This window comes from Pithys albifrons, chromosome 7 (assembly GCF_047495875.1).
Source record: "Pithys albifrons albifrons isolate INPA30051 chromosome 7, PitAlb_v1, whole genome shotgun sequence".
Taxonomy (NCBI): Eukaryota; Metazoa; Chordata; class Aves; order Passeriformes; family Thamnophilidae; genus Pithys; species Pithys albifrons.
The window spans coordinates 57,113,952-57,132,773 of NC_092464.1; the positions used below are offsets into that span (position 1 = coordinate 57,113,952).

Below are 18,822 nucleotides of genomic sequence, written 5' to 3' on the forward strand. Positions count from 1 at the left end.
CAACCATTACTAACTATGGCATGTGCAACTGGGTGAACAAATAGAAATAATTCCCTCAGCTCAGTTCTTCAGCTGGCAAAGTGCAAACAGCCATGCTGAGCAGCTCTTTGAAGTATCACAAGGGAGGAGAAGAAGGAAGGAGAGATACTGATCTCTTCTCTGTCACTGGCCAGTGACAAAACCCGAGGGAATGACCGAACATTTCAAGGGAAGTTAAGGTTGGATATTAGAAAAAGGTCCTTCTCGCAGAGACTGATTGGACAATTGAAGAGGCTCCCCAGGGCAGTGGTCACAGCACCAAGGCTGACAGAGCTCAGGATGCACTTGTAGAAAGCTCTCAGGGACATGGTGTAATTCTTGGGAATGATTCTCTGCAGGGCTAAGGGTTGGACTCCATGGACCTTTAGGGTTCTTTCCAGCTCAGAATATTCTGTGATTACATTTAGAGATCACCCTGTGTTCTGGGTTCCCTCTCACTGATAAACAAGAAGGACTCCTCAGGAGCCCATCACAGAGTTACTGGTTCCAGTGGGCCCCTTATGCAGCAAACCCCAGAGCTGAGAGGACGGAGCTGCAGGGAAGTCTGACTGTGGGGAGAGAGCCTGAGAGTGGAGAGGCTGTGACATATGCAGTGTTTTGTTTGTAGAAATCTGGACTGAAGAATTCCTGTCTTTTCCTCCTCAACAGATCAAAATATTCTGAGGAACAAAATGCCCAACAGCAGCTCCATCAGCCAGTTCCTCCTCCTGCCATTGGCAGACACGCGGCAGCTGCAGCTCCTGCACTTCTGGCTCTTCCTGGGCATCTCCCTGGCTGCCCTCCTGGGCAACGGCCTCATCATCAGCGCCGTAGCCTGCGACCACCACCTGCACACCCCCATGCACTTCTTCCTGCTCAACCTGTCCCTCACAGACCTGGGCTGCATCTGCACCACTGTCCCCAAAGCCATGCACAACTCTCTCTGGGACACCACAACCATCTCCTACATGGGATGCGCTGCACAGCTCTTTTTCTTTGTCTTCTTCATTGGGACAGAGTTTTCTCTCCTCACCATCATGTGCTACGACCGCTACGTTGCCATCTGCAAACCCCTGCACTACGGGACCCTCCTGGGCAGCAGAGCTTGTGCCCACATGGCAGCAGCTGCCTGGGCCAGTGGCTTTCTCAATGCTCTGCTGCACACAGCCAATACATTTTCCCTGCCCCTGTGCCAGGGTAATGCCCTGGGCCAGTTCTTCTGTGAAATCCCACAGATCCTCAAGCTCTCCTGCTCACACTCCTACTTCAGGGAAGTTGGGCTCATTTTGGTTAGTGTCTGTTTACTGTTTGGCTGTTTCATTTTCATAGTTTTCTCCTATATGCAGATCTTCAGGGCTGTGCTGAGGATCCCCTCTGAGCAGGGACGGCACAAAGCCTTTTCCACGTGCCTCCCTCACCTGGCCGTGGTCTCCCTCTTTATCAGCACATCATTTTTTGCCTACCTTAAGCCTCCCTCCATCTCCTCCCCATCTCTGGATCTGGCATTGTCAGTTCTGTACTCAGTGATTCCTCCAGCACTGAACCCCTTCATCTACAGCCTGAGAAATAACGAACTCAAGGATGCTGTGAGGAAAATGATGACTTGATGCAATTTTAAAGTAAATTCCTGCCTGTTTTCATGTGCAAATCACTCATAAGAAACTCATTACCTGTCCAACCATCTGTCTCAGGTTTTGGACAATGATTATGGTGCTTATTTTTTCTTTTTTCTTCTTAAGTTTTGTGCAACTAAACTTTATTTTTGATCCTCAGTTTTTATTTAATCCTTAATCTTTTGTGTTTTACTTGGAGATGGTGTAAATGAGAGAATGATCTTTTTAATATTTAAAGCAAATAAAAGATATTGGTGCAGTTTGTTTATTCAAGTTCCTTCTTTTGTGGCCACAGGAAGGCCAGTGGCAGTGCCTGTGTGCAGAGGGAGAGAGTAAGACTATCACAGAGCAGCAGCATTGCCAGGGAGCACCAGCACTTTGTCTTTTTATACCTGCTCCTTTTCCACTTCCACACTCTTCTTCCAACCCTACTGTTGCTATAAGGCCTTAGTGCTCTTGAAGCTTGGTCACATCCTGCTGCATGTCCATCCTGGGCTCACAGGCAGGGACAGGCCGTGGGCACTGCTGGGACACAGCTGGGCTGCACAACAGCAGCTCCATCAGGGAAGGGCATCTCCTGAGGGCAGGGCAGGAAGGCTTTCAGCTTTCTCCAAAGTTGCCAATAGGAATGTGCTCAAGGAAGTGTCCTGGTAACGTAAATCCCAGTGCCCAGTTGCAGAATGTGAGTGTGCAGGGTGGGGGCACAAAGCAGTTTCCTTGCACAGCCAGATTTCCTGGGATGGGTCTGAAGCACCAGCAGAGCAGGGTCTGGGCTGTGTCTTTGTTCAGTGGACAGCCTGGGAAGGTGACCCAGAGCAATTCTCACAGACCAGCCCCTGAGAACACAATTCCTGGCACTGGCCTCTCACCCCACCTGCAAGAGGACATTTATCTCTCCACAGAGAGGCATCAAGTGATCAGGTCAGAAGTTCATGTTTGCTCCATACAGAGGTGACTTCAGCATGTATATCATGTCTGTGTGGGGACATGAACTTGAGTGAGCACAAACACCATCAGCTGTTCCTGGGGTGCCATAAATCTGATGGGACAGGCAGTGTCCTGATGTCACTTCCATTTTAGACTCATGTGCCCTGGGAAACCCCCTGGATGCAGCCCTGGGATGTGCTTCTGAGCACAGAGTTCCACGTGTCATTCCCTTAGGCCATGGGGTATCTCAGAGAGGGGCAGAGCAGGTGACACCCCACAGGGCTGAGGTGCCTCCAGCCCCTGGCAGTGGCAGCAGGAGCCCAGGGAGACACTGCACCTGCTGCCAGGAACTGTCTGTGTGTGTGCAAGGGAAGGACTCGTGTCTCTGAACAGCCCTGGGAGTGTGAGCAGGTCATGAGCCCAGCTCAGGTGTGGGCACCTGCCAGAGCCCTGACATTCCTCGGTGTGGCTTCAAGAATAACTCACTCTATCCCAATAAGATTTCTCCCACCTGCGTCCTCAAATACACTGGACATGTCCCTGTCTGTTCTGTCCCCCTGCCCTCCCTTCTGGCCTGTCCCTTTCCCTGCCCAGCAGCAAACCAGCCTGGCTGGGCAGCATTTCCCCTGTGCAGACAGAAAGGGCTCTGCAAGCAGGAGCAGCTTTGCCCTCCAGCAGGCAGCATTCCTGCCCTTTCCCAGAGCACAGAGCACAGCTGGGCAGTGGGATGCAGCCAGAGGCACACACACCTCCATGGGTCACCCCTCTGAGCTGCCTGCACAGCTTCAGTGAGCACCCAACAGAGAAACAAATGCTCTCAGTCACAGGCGTCCAAGCAGGGCAGAGCGGACATGAAGATTAAAGGAGATAAAGAAGGTAAAGGGAAGAATAAATATTTCCATTGATAAAAGGGATTAGGAAATTCAGACATCATCCATGGAGTTTTTTACTCTTTGAAATGAGCACTCTCCACAACCTTGAGAAAATCTTCTTGTCCCCCTCATGACCTGCCCCATGACTCTGTTGGGAACAGCCCCATCATGAGGCTGCAAGAGGAAAACTTTCAAACCTGCCACAGTTCCACTGCCCCAAGTGTTCCCTGGCTGGGGACAGCAGAGTCTCTTCTCCCAGCACTGTCACTGCCATTTCCTGTACCTTTGGCACATGCCAAGTGTTTCCAGCTGGTGGCCACATCCCCTGACCAGCACTGGGCTGTTTGCCAGCCCTGCTGTCTGCAAGACTCATGGACTGGAAGGGTTGTCTCCAGCAGAGCTGCACCCTGGCTCGAGGGAGTTCTGTCATCCACAGTCATGGCATCCTTTTTGTCCCACACACTGTTTGTGGCCCTGACTTTCTGCATCACGTCTTCTGTGGCCTGGTCGAGGTGCTGGAACTCTCCTGCAGTGACACCATGACACTCTTGCTCTGCTTTCCCAGCCTGATTTTTAGCTCCAGTCTTCCTTTTCCATTTACAGGAGCATCCTGTGTGTGCTTCAGAGCTGCCATCCTGGGGCAGCTCCTGCCCAGCACAGGCAGCCACAAGGTCTCTCCACCTGCTCCTCTCACCTCACCACGGCCACTGTTTTCTGCAGCATCCCCATCCTTGCCCAGCACAGCCCTCCTGGGATAGTTTCACACAGCCCTTGCTCTACATCATCCTCATGCACCTGCTCACCCCCCTCACCTACAGCCTGGTGGCCAGAAACATTCAGGGCAGGGAGGCACCAGGGAAAATGCTCAGGACAGCCATGGAGTGCTCAGAGAGACCATTGGAGTGGTGGGTCTGTAGGAAGAAATCCCTGCTGCCTCCCTTCTGAATGGCTCCAAGGATCTGGCAAGGCATGTATTGTTTTCTGGGCACTAAACTGGAACTGTGGGATATGAAAAAGGCCTTTGGTGCCAGGGATATTGAGCAGGCTGGGCAGGGTCATTGTGAGACCTCTCTCAAACCCCTTGGAAAGGCCAGAGCCATCCCAGACATTTCTGGGGACTTCAGAAAGGCAGAAATGGAACTAGTTTGCAAACAGGGAAGGACGGAGTATTGGGAGAGTTCCAGACTGGTCAGGCTCAGCAGGGAAGGGGATATGGCAAGTCCTCCTGCAGCAATTTCCAGGCATGGGAAGGACAAGGGAAGAGATTGCAGAATCCATTTGGGAGGAAAAAGAAAGGGACATTGTGTGCCCAAACTTTAGCAAGGCCTTTGACATGGTCTCCCATAGTCTCCTTATGGCCAGATTGGTGACAGCTGGACTAAAGAAGTGGAACGTGTGATAGGTGGGAATTTGGCTGAAGGAGAAGTGTCAAATAAAAGTAATGGTACAGAGTCCTCTTGGCAGCAACTTCCTGGTGAGATCCCTCAGTGACCAGCCCTTGACCAGCAATACAGAACATTTTTATTATCTCTCTGTCCAATGGGACAAACTGCATTTTCAAATCCGTTGTGTATGATACCAATTTCAGGGAGCCCTTGAGCAACCAGCCTTGGTTTAAAGACCAATATTTAAATGGAAACTCCAATAAAACGAACTCTTTCCCCTTTTATTCCCCACAAATACACAGAGACAAAATACAAGGAAGTATTAAATGAAAAAAATAAGTTTAGTGACCAGAAATACAGCAACAAAAGTACAATACCAAGGGAACAGTTCAAACCAACAACAGAGAGAGAGAAATAGCTTTTATTTCTCCCCCACCCTTGTCCCAACTCCGTTTTTTGTACACATAGAAATGCTGATCAACATGTGCTTCCCATTCCCCTTTGCCCCCCCTGGAGGAACAAGAAACAAAAAGTAAAACCACAGGAAAGGGGGCAAAGCAAAATCTGGAAAATGCCTCATATGAGACAAGTTGTGCTGCTGAAGCAAACGCTGACTCCAGAGGGGCCCAAGGGGCGGCAGAGCCGCGACTCTGGTTCATGTGGCAGTGGGGGGGAGGCAGCGGGTCTGTTGATCCCATGGAGTTCTGGGGTCCCAGTGGCCCCTTGGGTCCTGAGGTTCTGAAATGACTCAGGGTCCCTTTTCTTCCATGAGTTTCCCTGCATGTCACAAGGGCCCCTTGATCCCATGAGGTTCCAGTGTCCCTGTGGCATCTTGATTTCATGAGGCTGAACAGCATCCCTCAGTTCCTTTGGCTCCATCAGGCCCTGTGGTGCCACAACTGCCCCTTGATTTGAAAAGGCTCCTCAGTGTCCTGGGGTTCCTTTATTTCCATGACACCCAGCAGTGTCAAAATGACCCCTTGATTCCATAAGGTTCTGAAACATTTCAGTTACTTTGTCCATGAGGCCCAGCATGTCACAATGGCCCTTTGACTCCATGAGGTTGCACAGTGTCATCACAAAGCTGAGCCCATCCAGATGGGAGTTCTGGGGAGACTGCGAGGAACTGGGATAACTGGGGAAGGAAAGAAGAGCTTGGACAACAGAGAGGAAACATTTTGATGATGTCAAAACAGGTTCAGGTCATGCTGAGGGTTCTGAAACACTGACTGTGCAAACACTTTTGACAGACCTTTACCCAATTTGTGATCTCAAGCCCCAGCTTAAAAGTGCTGCCACTCCCATTCAAAGGAATCCACTCCTCTAATCCCAATCTCAATCTGACCTCGAAGGAAAAGGCCAAACCCAGCACTCCAGACTCTTATTTGTACTCTAATGCCCATCCCAAACCTACACCTGCAGTGTTATTATGAAACCCCCAAGCTTTCATCCTAACCCAGACCAAAAATCTTTTCACCTAATCATGAAACACACTCTGTCAGAAGAACCCCAAACATCCCTAAACTTCTGCCTAATCCCTACCCTGAGCTCTAAACCCCAACCCCTGACCATTAACTACTCCCAAACAGCCCTTGGGAGCAGGACAAGGACCTTGAGGCCTCAGACCAGGCACGAGGTGTTGGGAGAGGAATGTGAGGTGCCCTGGACCTGATCAGCTCATGGCACACAAGGAGCAGATGGGTGGCAATGCTGTGAGGAGTCAGCTGTGCCTCAGCACCTCCAGGGGGCTGTGGCTGGGAAGGGGCTGCCAGGTCACATCTGTCACCTCCCTGACAGGCAGCAGCAGCAAAAAGTGTCACTCTGTCTCTCCTGCACTAAGAGCACAACATTTTCATGGCTAAATACCAGAGATATCGTATGAAGGGGTTTGGAAGCCTCCAAGCCCTGGGCCCAGTGGTGTGGAGACTGAGGAAAGAACAGGAGAAGCCTGAGAGGCCTTGAAGGCAAACTGGGGAAGTCCAGACTGCACAAAAGGAGAAAGGAATTTCCCCCCAAGGGCAGTGCTGTGCTTCAACACATCCCCCTGAAGGAATCTGGGCCAGCCTACGGCTTTGTGTTGCTCCAAGGCGGACCCAGGGAGGAGGGAGAGATGTCAGTGCAGGAAGGGGCCAGCGAGGTGGGGCAGCCGGGGGATGCCGACAGCCTGCAGGGAAAGGGGCAGGGCATGGACACCGTAGGACAGCCTGGGCTGGAGAGGAGACAGGGATGTGCAGAGGTTGAAAGGCCCCAAGAGAGCCAAGTTGTGCAGGCCTTTGGCCATGGCTGCTGTGTGTGCCCCTGATGGCATGAGGAGACAAGTGAGCCTTGCAGCCCTGGGGCCTCATTGCCTCCTTGTCCCTGCTCAGCAGCCTGGGAGGTGCCACCCCATCCTCCTGCCCTTGCCATTGCACATCCCACACCACAGTGCCCCAGGAAGAGCTCAGAGCAATGAGGGAGGGACAGGATCTCCCTTCCCAGGGCTGGGGGTTATGGCTGTGACCTTTGGGTTAATGAAATGCTTCTTACTTTCCTCAGCATCAGAGTGACCTTTCTTTCCTAGTCCATATTTGTCATCATTGTCTTTGTTTTCTAACTGGAATCTGGGGACACTTTCTCAGTTATGTCCCACAGAGGGACCCATTAACAACAAAAGAAACTTTAAAGTTTGATTCTGACTTTGCTTTCTCATGAGGTTCCTGCACCTTTCCTCAGGGTCTGATGATCAGGGACTCAGCACCAAACCCCCCAGAGGGCCATTAAATGCCCTGGGCTGTTGCTGTGCTGCTGAGCTGGGCCGGGCTCCTGGCACACAGGGAGCTCCTGGCAAGCGGGCAGCACTGCAGAGAGACAGCTCTGCCCAGGAGCAGCTCCTGTGCACAGCCCAGCAGGGCTCAGGGCACTGCCTGCACACACCGAGGGCAGAAAAGCAGGGCAGAGAGAGGTTACACACAGTCTGGGGTGTGAGGAAAGTTGAGAGGAAGATCCACAGAAGAGGAATCTTTCCAGGCTTTCAGAAGGTAAGTCTGCATGAAGGGCAATGTATGTGCAGTTTGTGGGAAGATCTCCCAACGCTGGCACATCCCACAGCCTGGGGGGTCCCTAATGTGGGATATAACAGTGTCTCTGCTGCTGAAGATGAGGACGGGCTGCAAAGCAGGGACTCTCTGCTGCACCGTCCCAGGGACATCCCAGCAGGGTTCCCTCCTCCCAGGGATGGCTGTAGTGTTTGAATCCAGGGTGTGCCATCCAGGCTGCCTCAAACTGTCCTGCAGAGCAGGGTCCTGCAGCCCAGGGTGCTGTGCCAGGGCAGGAGCTCTGCCACCTGCCAGGGGCAGCTCTCAGCTGGCCTAGGGAGCTCCCTCAGTGCTGGGGGAGAGGCTGTGGGTGGAAAGAGCAAACCCTGGCAGGGCAGGGCAGGGCAGGGCAGGGTAGGGCAGGGCAGGGCAGGGCAGGGCAGGGCAGGACAGGTTTCCTCTGCTATCAAGTGTGAGATTCATAGTTGAGGACTGCTTACAGAACCAGAGCACTGCAGGATATTTTCCAGGGGATACTTGAAATTGAAGGTGAAAGGAGGGATTTCTATCAAGCTCTCAAGCCACATGCTCGGTGGTTTATGTTGCAGAGGAAACTCTGAGGAGCTGCACAGGAGCTAAGAACAATTACCTGGCACTGTTCGTGTCTGGGAGTTGGCACAGCTGGATCAGGGTGACAATACCCTGAGTGTCCAGTGAGCTCTGCCCTGGCCTGTCCCAGCTGGACCCTCCCTGTGTATTTCCTTGTTTCTCAACTTGCCCATGTTATTGGAATTCTTTCCTCCTTCTCTCAGTCAGGCTCACTGGGAATGGGAGTTCAAGCTACAGAGTCAATCACTGATTCTGTGATACCCCTCAGGCAGGTGGGTCCCTGGGAATGAGACATTCCAATTTTCCTCTGACCTGTGGGGCTGTCAGTAGTGAATTCTGTGTGCCTGGAGAATGAGGTGTGTTTCCCAGAATCAAACCCCATTGTCAGGACACTTGGCTCTTCTCTGAGATGTCCTTCCAAGCTGGGAGCTGCCCTCAAGAATGCAAATCACCTTCATAGCACAATTGTGTTATCTGAAATCCCCAGTGCAGAGGGGCAGAGATGCTGTGCCCATCCCAGGAAATGCTGTTGAGTTGGTGAGATGAGCCACGTGTGTCCTTGAGACCTTGAGCCAGACTGAGACATTGAGTGGTCTGTGATGGATCTCTCTGCTCTCAACAGTGTCTGGTGGAATTTCAGACAAAAATGGGAGTGTGATCACTCTCTGTCTGAGGAAGGTCCAAGTCCAGGGCAGCTGGAAGAAGGTAGAGGGACAGAGCAGCTCCCCTCACTCTGCACTAAGCCACAGACATCGTCCTGTTTGGGAAGCCCTGCTCTGCTCTTACTCAGGGCAGCACAAATGCTGAGGGGTTCTGCCATCCAGGAAAACTCCACAGGGAAGATAAGGGGAGTCAGAAACAAAACACCCAAACCTCTGAAACTGTCTTCTGGAATCCTGAAATCTTCTCAAAAGTGGGAGTGCAGATGCCCATGAGAACTTTTGCTTTAGGAGCAGTTTCATCTGACACTGCTGAACACCAGGATGGGCCCTGCCCCCACCATGGCCATGACCCCACTGGAGCAGAGCAGGGCTGACCCTCACAGCCAGTGGGCAGAGGGGCTGCTCCTCATGGGAAATGTAGTGAGCACCAAGCAGGGCTACAGCCATGGATATGAAGCAGTTTCCTGAAAAAGGAAAAGTGGGGAGTGTGAACAGAAGGGAAAGGGGTATTGGGAAATAGCTGTGACTCTTTGAAAAATATCTCATCTGATTTGTCACTGTTATTTCCTCCTTGGACAGTGCCCCACCTCCAGAAGCTGCAAATGCCCAACAGCAGCTCCATCAGCCAGTTCCTCCTCCTGCCATTGGCAGACACGCGGCAGCTGCAGCTCCTGCACTTCTGGCTCTTCCTGGGCATCTTCCTGGCTGCCCTCCTGAGCAACGGCCTCATCATCAGCGCCGTAGCCTGCGACCACCACCTGCACACCCCCATGCACTTCTTCCTGCTCAACCTGTCCCTCACAGACCTGGGCACCATCTGCACCACTGTCCCCAAAGCCATGCACAACTCCCTCTGGGACACCACAACCATCTCCTACATGGGATGTGCTGCACAGGTCTTCTTCCTTATATTCTTCCTTGGAGCAGAGCTTTATCTCCTCACCATCATGTGCTACGACCGCTACGTTGCCATCTGCAAACCCCTGCACTACGGGACCCTCCTGGGCAGCAGAGCTTGTGCCCACATGGCAGCAGCTGCCTGGGCCAGTGCCTTTCTCAATGCTCTGCTGCACACAGCCAATACATTTTCCCTCCCCTGTGCCAGGGCATTGCCCTGGGCCAGTTCTTCTGTGAAATCCCACAGATCCTCAAGCTCTCCTGTTCACATTCCTACCTCAGGGAACTTGGGCTTATTGTGGCTAGTGCCTGTTTAGCTTTTTGCTGTTTCATTTTCATAGTTTTCTCCTATGTGCAGATCTTCAGGGCTGTGCTGAGGATCCCCTGTGAGCAGTGACGGCACAAAGCCTTTTCCACGTGCCTCCCTCACCTGGACGTGGTCTCCCTGTTTGTCAGCACTGGCACATTTTACTACCTGAAGCCTGACTCCATCTCCTCCCCATCCCTGGATCTGACCCTGTCAGTTCTGTACTCGGTGGTGCCTCCAGTACTGAACCCCCTCATCTACAGCCTGAGGAACCAGGAGCTCAAGGATGCCCTGAGGAAAATGATGACTGGATGCTTTTCAGCAGCAAGAACCTGCCAGTTTTCTTCTGTACGGTGTTCACAATAAAACTCATGACAGGCTCAGCTTGCCTTCCCAGGTTTTCCTTGGTGCTCAGGGGGTTCTTTTTGCCATAATGTTGTGCTCAATTAAATTATTTTATTCATCATCTCATCTAATTAATTTTTTTATTTTCATTAACTTTACTCTTTTAAATCTGTACTTGAGTAATTCTACTATCTTTATTTTTAAACAAACTCTCTTGCAATAGCCCTGCCTGGCTGGTTAGGGGTTTTGATTTGAGAGTTTCAGGCACCTGCTGTACAGTTCCATGTGTGCAGAGAAGGGTAAAAGAGTCCCAGCACAGCAGCACTGCCAGGGAGCACCAGCACTGGGCCTTTGCTGACCTGCTCTCTTTCCACTTGTACACTCTCCTGCACAGCCCCTGGGCTGGACTAAGGCCTTGGTCCTCTGCCAGCTGGGACACAGACCTGCTGCATGTCCATCCTGGGCTCACAGGCAGGGACAGGCCATGGGCACTGCTGGGACACAGCTGGGCTCCACAACAGCAGCTCCATCAGAAAAGGGCTTCTCCTTAGCTCAGGACATGCAGTCTTAGGGCTTTTCGCAAAGTCACTCTCAAGAACATGCCAAGGAATAGACTCTGTAGAGGCTCCTTGTTTGCTTTTTCTCCAGGGGCTCTAAATCTCTGTATGAACCAGCAAACAGAGCCCTGTAACTGCAGGGGCTACAGCAGGAAACAGGGAAAATGATCTGGTGAGTGTTCTGTGTTACCCTCAGTGAACACACTACTGCTACCCATGACAACAATAGCGATAATAAAAGCTGGAACTATAACAATAAACCCCACAAGAAGCACATGAGGTGCACAACACCATTGCTCCACTGCTCACCACTCAGTGCCCAATGCCCAGCCCAACCCAGACACAGATCAGCCCTTCCTGACCAACCCCCCATTAACACCCTGAGCACAGCCCTGCATCAAAGGGAACATCCCTTCGACCAGTTGGGCTCAGTTGTCCTGGCCCTGCTCCCTCCCAGCTACCTCTGACTCTGAGAATATCATTTGAGGACATCATTGAACAAACCTGTCAGAGATTGCAAGTCAAAACCCAAACCCAAAGCACCTTGAAAAACCTGCAGCCCCTGAAGCTTTAAGGAGCCCCCCAAGGGCCATTCCTGACAAAGCCTCTCCAGGGACTCGTCCCAGCAGATCCTTGGAGGCCACGACTGCAGGGAGGCAAAGGCTCTGGGCAGCAGCTCAGGTGCTGAGCAAAGCCTGGCTTGGCTGGAGGCAGCAGAAAGGTCCAGCCCTGACCCCCAGCCCAGGGAAGGCACATCCTGTCCCTCACACCTTGCTCAGGGCTCTGCTGGTGGCACTGGCATGGGGGGTGATGCTGAGGGCAGGACAAGGGGTGCCAGTGCCCAGCCTTCCTGGGGCTGTGCCAGGAGACTACCAGGCCCCAGAGCCTCAGCACAATAGGTCTGCTCACAGCCCTTGGTGGCACAGATGATGCTGTGCCCGAGGGGACAAAGACTTGGGATCTCTTGCACTTCTGGCCCAGTCACTTGATGTCCCTCTGGGAAGGAACAAACCACCTCTCAGTGGTGGGGGACAAACCAGTGTTGGGAATCGTCATTGGGAGGGGCTGGTCTGCGATGAGTGTCCCAGGATTCTTTCAGTCCCATGAGCCTCTAAAGTGCCTCAATGCGCTTCTTGAATCCAGGATATTCTGCAGTGTCCATGGTCCCTTCTTGCTTTGAAATGTTGTGCCATGTCACAGTATCCCTTTGGTTCCAGGAGGTTCTGTGGTGTCACAATGTCCCCTTTGGTTCCAGGAGGTTCCACACTGTCCTTGCTGGAACACACCTGGTTGGATGTTGCCCCACCTGCAGAGCTGACTCCAGCTCTGGGGTCCCAGCACAGCAAGGACATGGAGCTGTTGGAGCGAGTCCAGAGGAGACCACCAAGATGATCAGAGGGATGGAGCAGCTCTGCCATGAGGGAAGACTGAGAGAATTGGGCGTTGGAGTGACCTAATTGTGCCCTTCTAGTTCCTGAAGGGGCCAACAAGAAAGATGGAGAGAGACTGTTTACAAGGGCCTGGAGTGACAGGACAAGGGACAATGGCTTCACACTGATAGAGGGAACGGTTAGATGGGATATCAGGAAGAAAATCTTTACTGGGAAAGAAGTGGGGCCCTGGCACAGGTTGCTCAGAGAAGTTCTGGCTGCCCCATCCCCAGAAGTTGTTCAAGGCCAGGTTGGATGATCAACCTGTTCTGGTGGAAGGTGTCCCTGCTCACAGCAGGGGATTGGAATTAGATGATCTTTAAGGTCCTTTCCAACCCAAACCATTCTGTGATTCTGTGACTGGTGGGTGACATGGTGGGCAGGGTCATCTTGGGCACAAAAATATGAAATAATGGAATTTTTCATTTTGAGTGAAGGAAGGAAGGAGCAGCAGAACTGACAGCTTGGACTGATAGCAGGGAGACTTTGCACTGTTGAAGAGATTGATTGAAGGAGTGTCTTGGGGGTCAGTCCTGAAGCAAAAAGCATTCTCATGGCCAGGCTTTGTGAACAAAGATTTGGGAAGGGCACTACCCACGCTTGCTGCAAGCTGCTGGTGGCTAAAAAGGTCGATGCGAGATGGACAAGTCTGGTCACAAAAGGCACAGGGGAACGTCTCCTTTGGCCATATTGGCAAGGAACGGTTCTGTCTGCATTGTCTTTTCTCCTCCAGACTGACTGTGCTGCGTTCCCAAAGGAAGCAGCAGTGTCGTGAATGGTGTGTCTCCATGAATCCCGACTGGAGGCCACAGTGGACCATTGGGGCAGGCAATATGGCCAAGGCTGAGCTGTTGTTTCAGGGAGTCCTTGTATCTCTTCTTCGAGGCTCCTCTCTTGCGGCAGCCGGTGGCGAGTTCTCCATAGAGCACAATCTTCGGGAGGCAGTGGGTGATCCTCCATCCTGGAGATGTGCCCTGCCCAGCACAGCTGCGTTCTCAGCAGCATGGCCTCCATATTGGTGACCCCTGCCTGTTCAGAACAGACACATTGGTCACATAATCAGACCAGTGGATGTTTAGGATTGAACGGAGGCAGCGCTGATGGAAGCGTTCGAGGAGCCGCAGGTGGTGGCGGTAGATGATCCAGGATTCAGACCCATAGAAAAGAGCAGACAGTACAATGGCTCTGTAGACACTAATCTTTGTACTTTTCTTCAGGTGTTTATTGGACCAGACTCTTTTATGGAGTTTTCAGAAGGCTCTGTAAGCCATTGCTGGCCTGTTGTCTGTCTCTGTCAATCTTACTGTCCAAGGAAATGATGCTTCCCAGGTAGGGGAACTGCTGGACTGACTTAAGCTTTGATTTGCAAGAGAAGTGTAGGGAATGGAACAAAGGACCCCATGTAACATTCTTTAACCTCACCAAAGCTTTTGACACTGTGAGCAGAAAAGGCCTGTGACAGATCTTGGAACATTGCTGCTTCTTGCTGACGGTGCCGCCCTTGTTGCTGACACAGAAGCAGCTCTGCAGTGCCTCACATCCTGCTTTGCAGAGGCTGCTGAGCTTTTGGGGCTGGAAGGCAGCTTGAAGAATACAAGCTGCACCTCAGGAAGTCTTCCATCAGCCCCACATCCCCGTAGGCAAATCAGAGCCTAAGTCAGTCCAGCAGTTTGTTTTCTCTATTGCAAAATTTAACCCCAGAACTGATCCAGTAACCCTCTGTGTGAGCATGTCCTGAAGCACTGTGTATTCCTCCTGCAAATCCCCTGGGAGGGAATTTCTTTGTGATTATTCCATGTCTAGTTAGTGGCACACAAACTGCCCATCTTTGTGGCTCTTAGGGCTTAGTTATGTTATTACAAGCCAGTAATAGAGCATAGAATGAACTTGTGTAAAGCAAAGAAACATCAGGGGTGGCAGGTCTTGCATTCAGCCCCTCCTCTTTCCCACCTGTGTCCATCCCCTACACAGAGATGGGGCTTTTCCCAAGGGCTTGGCTCCAGGCTCCAGCACTGGGACCAGTTTGGGGCCAGGCAGTTTTGGGGATGGGTTTATTCTCTTTATTTCTCCACATTTCCCACTCTGGTGCTGGCACAGAGGCTCAAGCCCAGTTCTCACCAGTTCACTTGTGATGCTTCTGATGGCCAGTGAAGCTTCCAGGGCCTTGCACCTTTCCTGGCTTGTGATCCAGTTGCTCTCAGCCTCTGAAAAGTAACAGCATTTTCCTTGGAAAGCAGGCCAAATGTCTGGGCACACACAGCAGAATTCCAGGTTAGGGAAATGGCATCTCCAAGGAATGAAATAGAGAAAGCTGAGGGAGACACATGGGCAGCCTGAAAAAGCAGGAAAACAGGATTAATTTATTGTTTTTTTCCTAGCAGCTGCAAGGGAGAAACTGGGAATGATATTCCTGTGATGGAGTGAGGAGCAGACACCTGGACCACAGTTTAGGGCAAAAAGGGAGTCACCCCAAAGGGTGCTTTGCCTGGGGAGCCTGCCTTGATGCTGGGAAAATCCTGGGATCCTCCCATCCCCTAAAATGGAGGTGCCTGGCCCGGATCCTCCCCACGGGGGTGCCTGGGTGGGACTCACCAGTCAGGGCCACAGCCAGGCTGAAGCTGAGGCTTCGCAGGAACACACTCAGAGGGAGGAGAACACACACCGGGTGGGATGTTTGCCAGTCTGACCCTGGGGAAGGGAAGAGCAGAGCAAGGCTGGGCTGGGTCCTCTCCCCTCTGCTTTGGCCTCCCTTGCTGGATCCTCAGTCCATCCTGAGTCTCACCCAGGACAGGGACCCTCTTGGGGCTCATAAGGGCAAGAGAGCTGAGGCAGGTCCTTCACAGGCACCAATGTGTGTCTGAGGACCTGGAGATGGATCTTCAGCCTCCTGAGGTGACCACAGCCTGGAATTTGAGTGCTCCACACCAACCCCAGGGCTCCATCCCCATCCCACTGGTGCTTCCCAAGAGAGAGATGCTCTTCCCACCCCCTGCCCTCCCCCAGGGCACTGGTTTTCCCAGCATTGCCCCATTTGGACTGTTCCTCTGGATCACTGCAGGGGTTCAACGCTTCCTCTTGGCCTGAACACTTTGTCTCCTGGGTTTCTTTTCCCTTTGTGGCAGAGAAGCCTCAGAGCCCAGGGCTGGCGTTCCCGGCCCCTGCAGGTGAATCCTCTGGGGCGCCTGTGCCAAGGCAGAGGCTGAGGAGACCTGCAGGCAGCCAAGCCCCCGCGTGTGCCACATCCCATGGAGCCAGCACAGCCTGGCTGGGGCTCTGCAGCCCCTGGGCTGGAGAGGCAAGAGGCACCTCGGGAAGCCCTGGCAGGGCAGGGTTTGCCCTGAGCTGAACAGGCATTGCCGGGAGGAGGTGGCAGAAAGGACAGAGGGAGGGGAAAAGGCAGGGGAGGGAAAGAGAGGAGAGGGAGAAAGATTGAAAAAGATCAAGAGGTAAAAAGACAGAGAAGAGAAAAAGGCAAGTTTAAATTTTAAATAAATAGAGAAGTCACTGTCTGCTCACAGTTCAAAGGGAGCTGAAGTGATTGCAAGGGCACAGTAGCCTGTTCAGGGTCAGGAGCTGCTTTTTCCAAGAGGAAGGAAACACCTGGAAGGATCAGAGCAAAGTTTGTGCTTTGAGACCCCTTTCCCAGAACCTGCAGGAGGGAGAGCTGAGCCTGAAATAACAAGTGTTCTGTTGAGCTTTAATGTCTCGTAGCTGCTTCCAAGCTTGTTTAGCTTTGTTTGCCAAGATGTAGAAATGGTAAAAAGCTTTGCCAGTTGGTGCTGGATTTGTGAAGCAGCCCCAGGCCAGCTCTGCAGTAACAAAGAATCGATGTCTGTCCCGAGAGTGTCACTCTCGGCCTGTCACACCCGGGAAGGAACGCGATGTTTACGGCCACTCCCGAGGCACAAACTCGCTCTGAGACCGCCGGGGGGTCCGCGGGAAGGAGCGGGCGGGGAGCCGCTCCCTGTGCGGGGTCTGGGGAGGGGACACGGGGGGACACGGGGGGATACGGAGGGGACACAGGGGGATACGGGGGGGAACAGGGGAACACAGCCCCTGAGGAGGGGACACAGGGGGACACTGGGGCCGAGCCCCCCAAGTCCCGCTCCTGCCCCCCCCCACCTGCAGCGAGCCCCGAGCCCCAGCAGGGTTGCAGCCCCCAAACCAGCTGGAACCTGGGGGCGGGAGGGCAGCCCTGAAGCCAGGCTTGCTATAGTGGGACTTGCTGAGAGCGACTTAGAAGGGTTTGTTCGTAAGGAACTGGCCTGAATCCTGGGAAAAGACAAATGTTTTCTATCTGTTTTTTCTATCAAAGATAAGCAGGAGACAGGAATTTCTGAACAAACTGCACAAATACCATAAAGCATATATTTATTTAACAATGCAAAGTTTAGATAAAGAAAACCTTGAAGAAGATTAATCCTACAGCTGTGAGAAATAAAACAAAAGACCTCTCTGTGACGGAGGCTGCAACCAGTAAACTATGTCTAGTTAGAAAAGAAATGCATAGACACAAGACATTCAGTCTTTTAACCATTTGCCTAAGCCGTAAAAATGTGTGTCTCAGGTGATTCACAAGATGTTTGTGTAGCTTGGAAGGATGTGCAGTGATTGATGTCACTCAGATGGATCTGCACCACGGAATGTCCGGTGTCCTCACTGAAATTCCCCTCCTAAACCAGCCCAAATTTGACTCCTGGGGAGCTGCATCATGTCAGACACAGCCCCTGTGCCTGCCCACGGTGTCAATAAAGGCACTTTGACTCACAGTGCGGCCCTGGGTGGGTTGCTGTGACTCAGCCCCACAAACCAGGGCTGTGCCCTCGGGCGCTCGGAGCTGCACCAGGGGGATAAAGGCCCCCTGGCCCCCCCGGTGCCCCCAGCAGCGGCTCTGCCCCCCAGAGCGGGGCTGTGCCCCCCAGAGCGGGGCTGTGTCCCAGACCCCACGGCCCATCCCGGGCTTGGGGCTGAGCGCGGAGCAGGTGCTGAGCTGCTGGATCTGTCTCGGGGCTCAGGGGGCCAAGGGGGTGTCACACCAGTGGCACAAACAAGAGATGAGTGGTGTGTGTCAGTCCCTCCCCCTCGCTCTGTCCCTCCCCACTGCAGCCTTTCTGCCAAAGCCCCGAGGATGCTGTGCTGGGCCCTCCATCCCACGGCCCGGGATAAGGGAGATTCCAGCCCCTCCTGGGCTTTCCTGCACTGAAAGAGCCGCACTGGGGGGTCTCTGCTGCCCCATGTCACCCAAAGAGTTGCCCCCAGGGCCGCAGTTTGGGGCAGGACTGAGGGCTCAGGGACTGCCAGAGCAGATCTGAGCTGGGAGGGAAGCACAGACAGAGACTCACATGTGGGAGTATCCCAATAGAAAGGAATTATCCCAAAATATCCCTGAATTCATTCCACAGTAACTCTGATCCCTCCCCCAATATAGGAATTCTCCCAGAATAACTGAAACCTCCTGGAATACCTGATTCTTCCCCAAAACAACTTTGATTCTTCCCCAAATACTCAAAAAATACCTGAGGACTCCCAGATATTTCTGAATTATTCTAAAACACCACTGAACTCCCCCCAAATCCCCCTGAACTCTCAAACAACTCTCAATCCTCCAGAAATACATCAAATCTCACCAAATACTTCTCAATTAGCCTCACCCCCTTAAACTGCCACAAAACATGCAAAGACCCCCAAAAACACACTCAGAGCCCACCAAAGTCCCCACCAAACCCCCTTCTGGGGGGACCTTTCAGGGCACTGGTGGTGCTGGGACCCTCCTGGCTGTGGGTGAGGAGCTCTTGGGTAAGCAGGGTGGGGGTGGGAAGACGGGATGGTGGGAAAGGTCTGAGGGGAACGGGATAAAAGGGGTGGTTGGACCCCCACAGTGAGCGGGAGGGGAGTGGGACCCCTCTGAAAACAGAGTGGGACTGGAAACTGAGGACTGGGGAGAACGGGAAAAGGGATGGGAGAGGTCAGAAAAGTGGGGAAAAAGGGAGGGTTGGACCTCCAAAACTGATCAGGAGGTGGATGGACACTGGGGGGATGAGTTGTAAGGGGTGGGAGAAGAGGGAAAGTGTGAGCTGTGACCCCCAAACTGATCTTGGAGGGGGCTGGGGATTGAGGGGACAATGGGAAAGGGGAGGAATAGGCAGAAGGGTGGAAAATGGGGATTGGGCTGACAGGATGGACAGT

The 18,822-nt window shown here is 52.8% G+C and overlaps 2 protein-coding genes and 1 pseudogene across 2 annotated transcripts in view; 2 read left to right on the top strand and 1 right to left on the bottom strand.

Moving 5' to 3' along the window:
• Positions 1–18,822, top strand: part of LOC139673813 (zinc finger protein 850-like) — a 408,695-nt gene that overhangs the window by 355,422 nt on the left and 34,451 nt on the right. The window lies entirely within an intron of this gene.
• Positions 1–18,822, bottom strand: part of LOC139673822 (zinc finger protein 135-like) — a 302,962-nt pseudogene that overhangs the window by 282,420 nt on the left and 1,720 nt on the right.
• Positions 711–1,625, top strand: LOC139673888 (olfactory receptor 14J1-like). The gene has a single exon (XM_071559822.1). The coding sequence runs from the start codon at positions 711–713 to the stop codon at positions 1,623–1,625; it is 915 nt and encodes a 304-aa protein (XP_071415923.1).

Excerpts from the sequence above, each read along its gene's own strand:
- LOC139673888 (XM_071559822.1), top strand. The coding sequence starts at position 711 with ATGCCCAACAGCAGCTCCATCAGCCAGTTCCTCCTCCTGCCATTGGCA.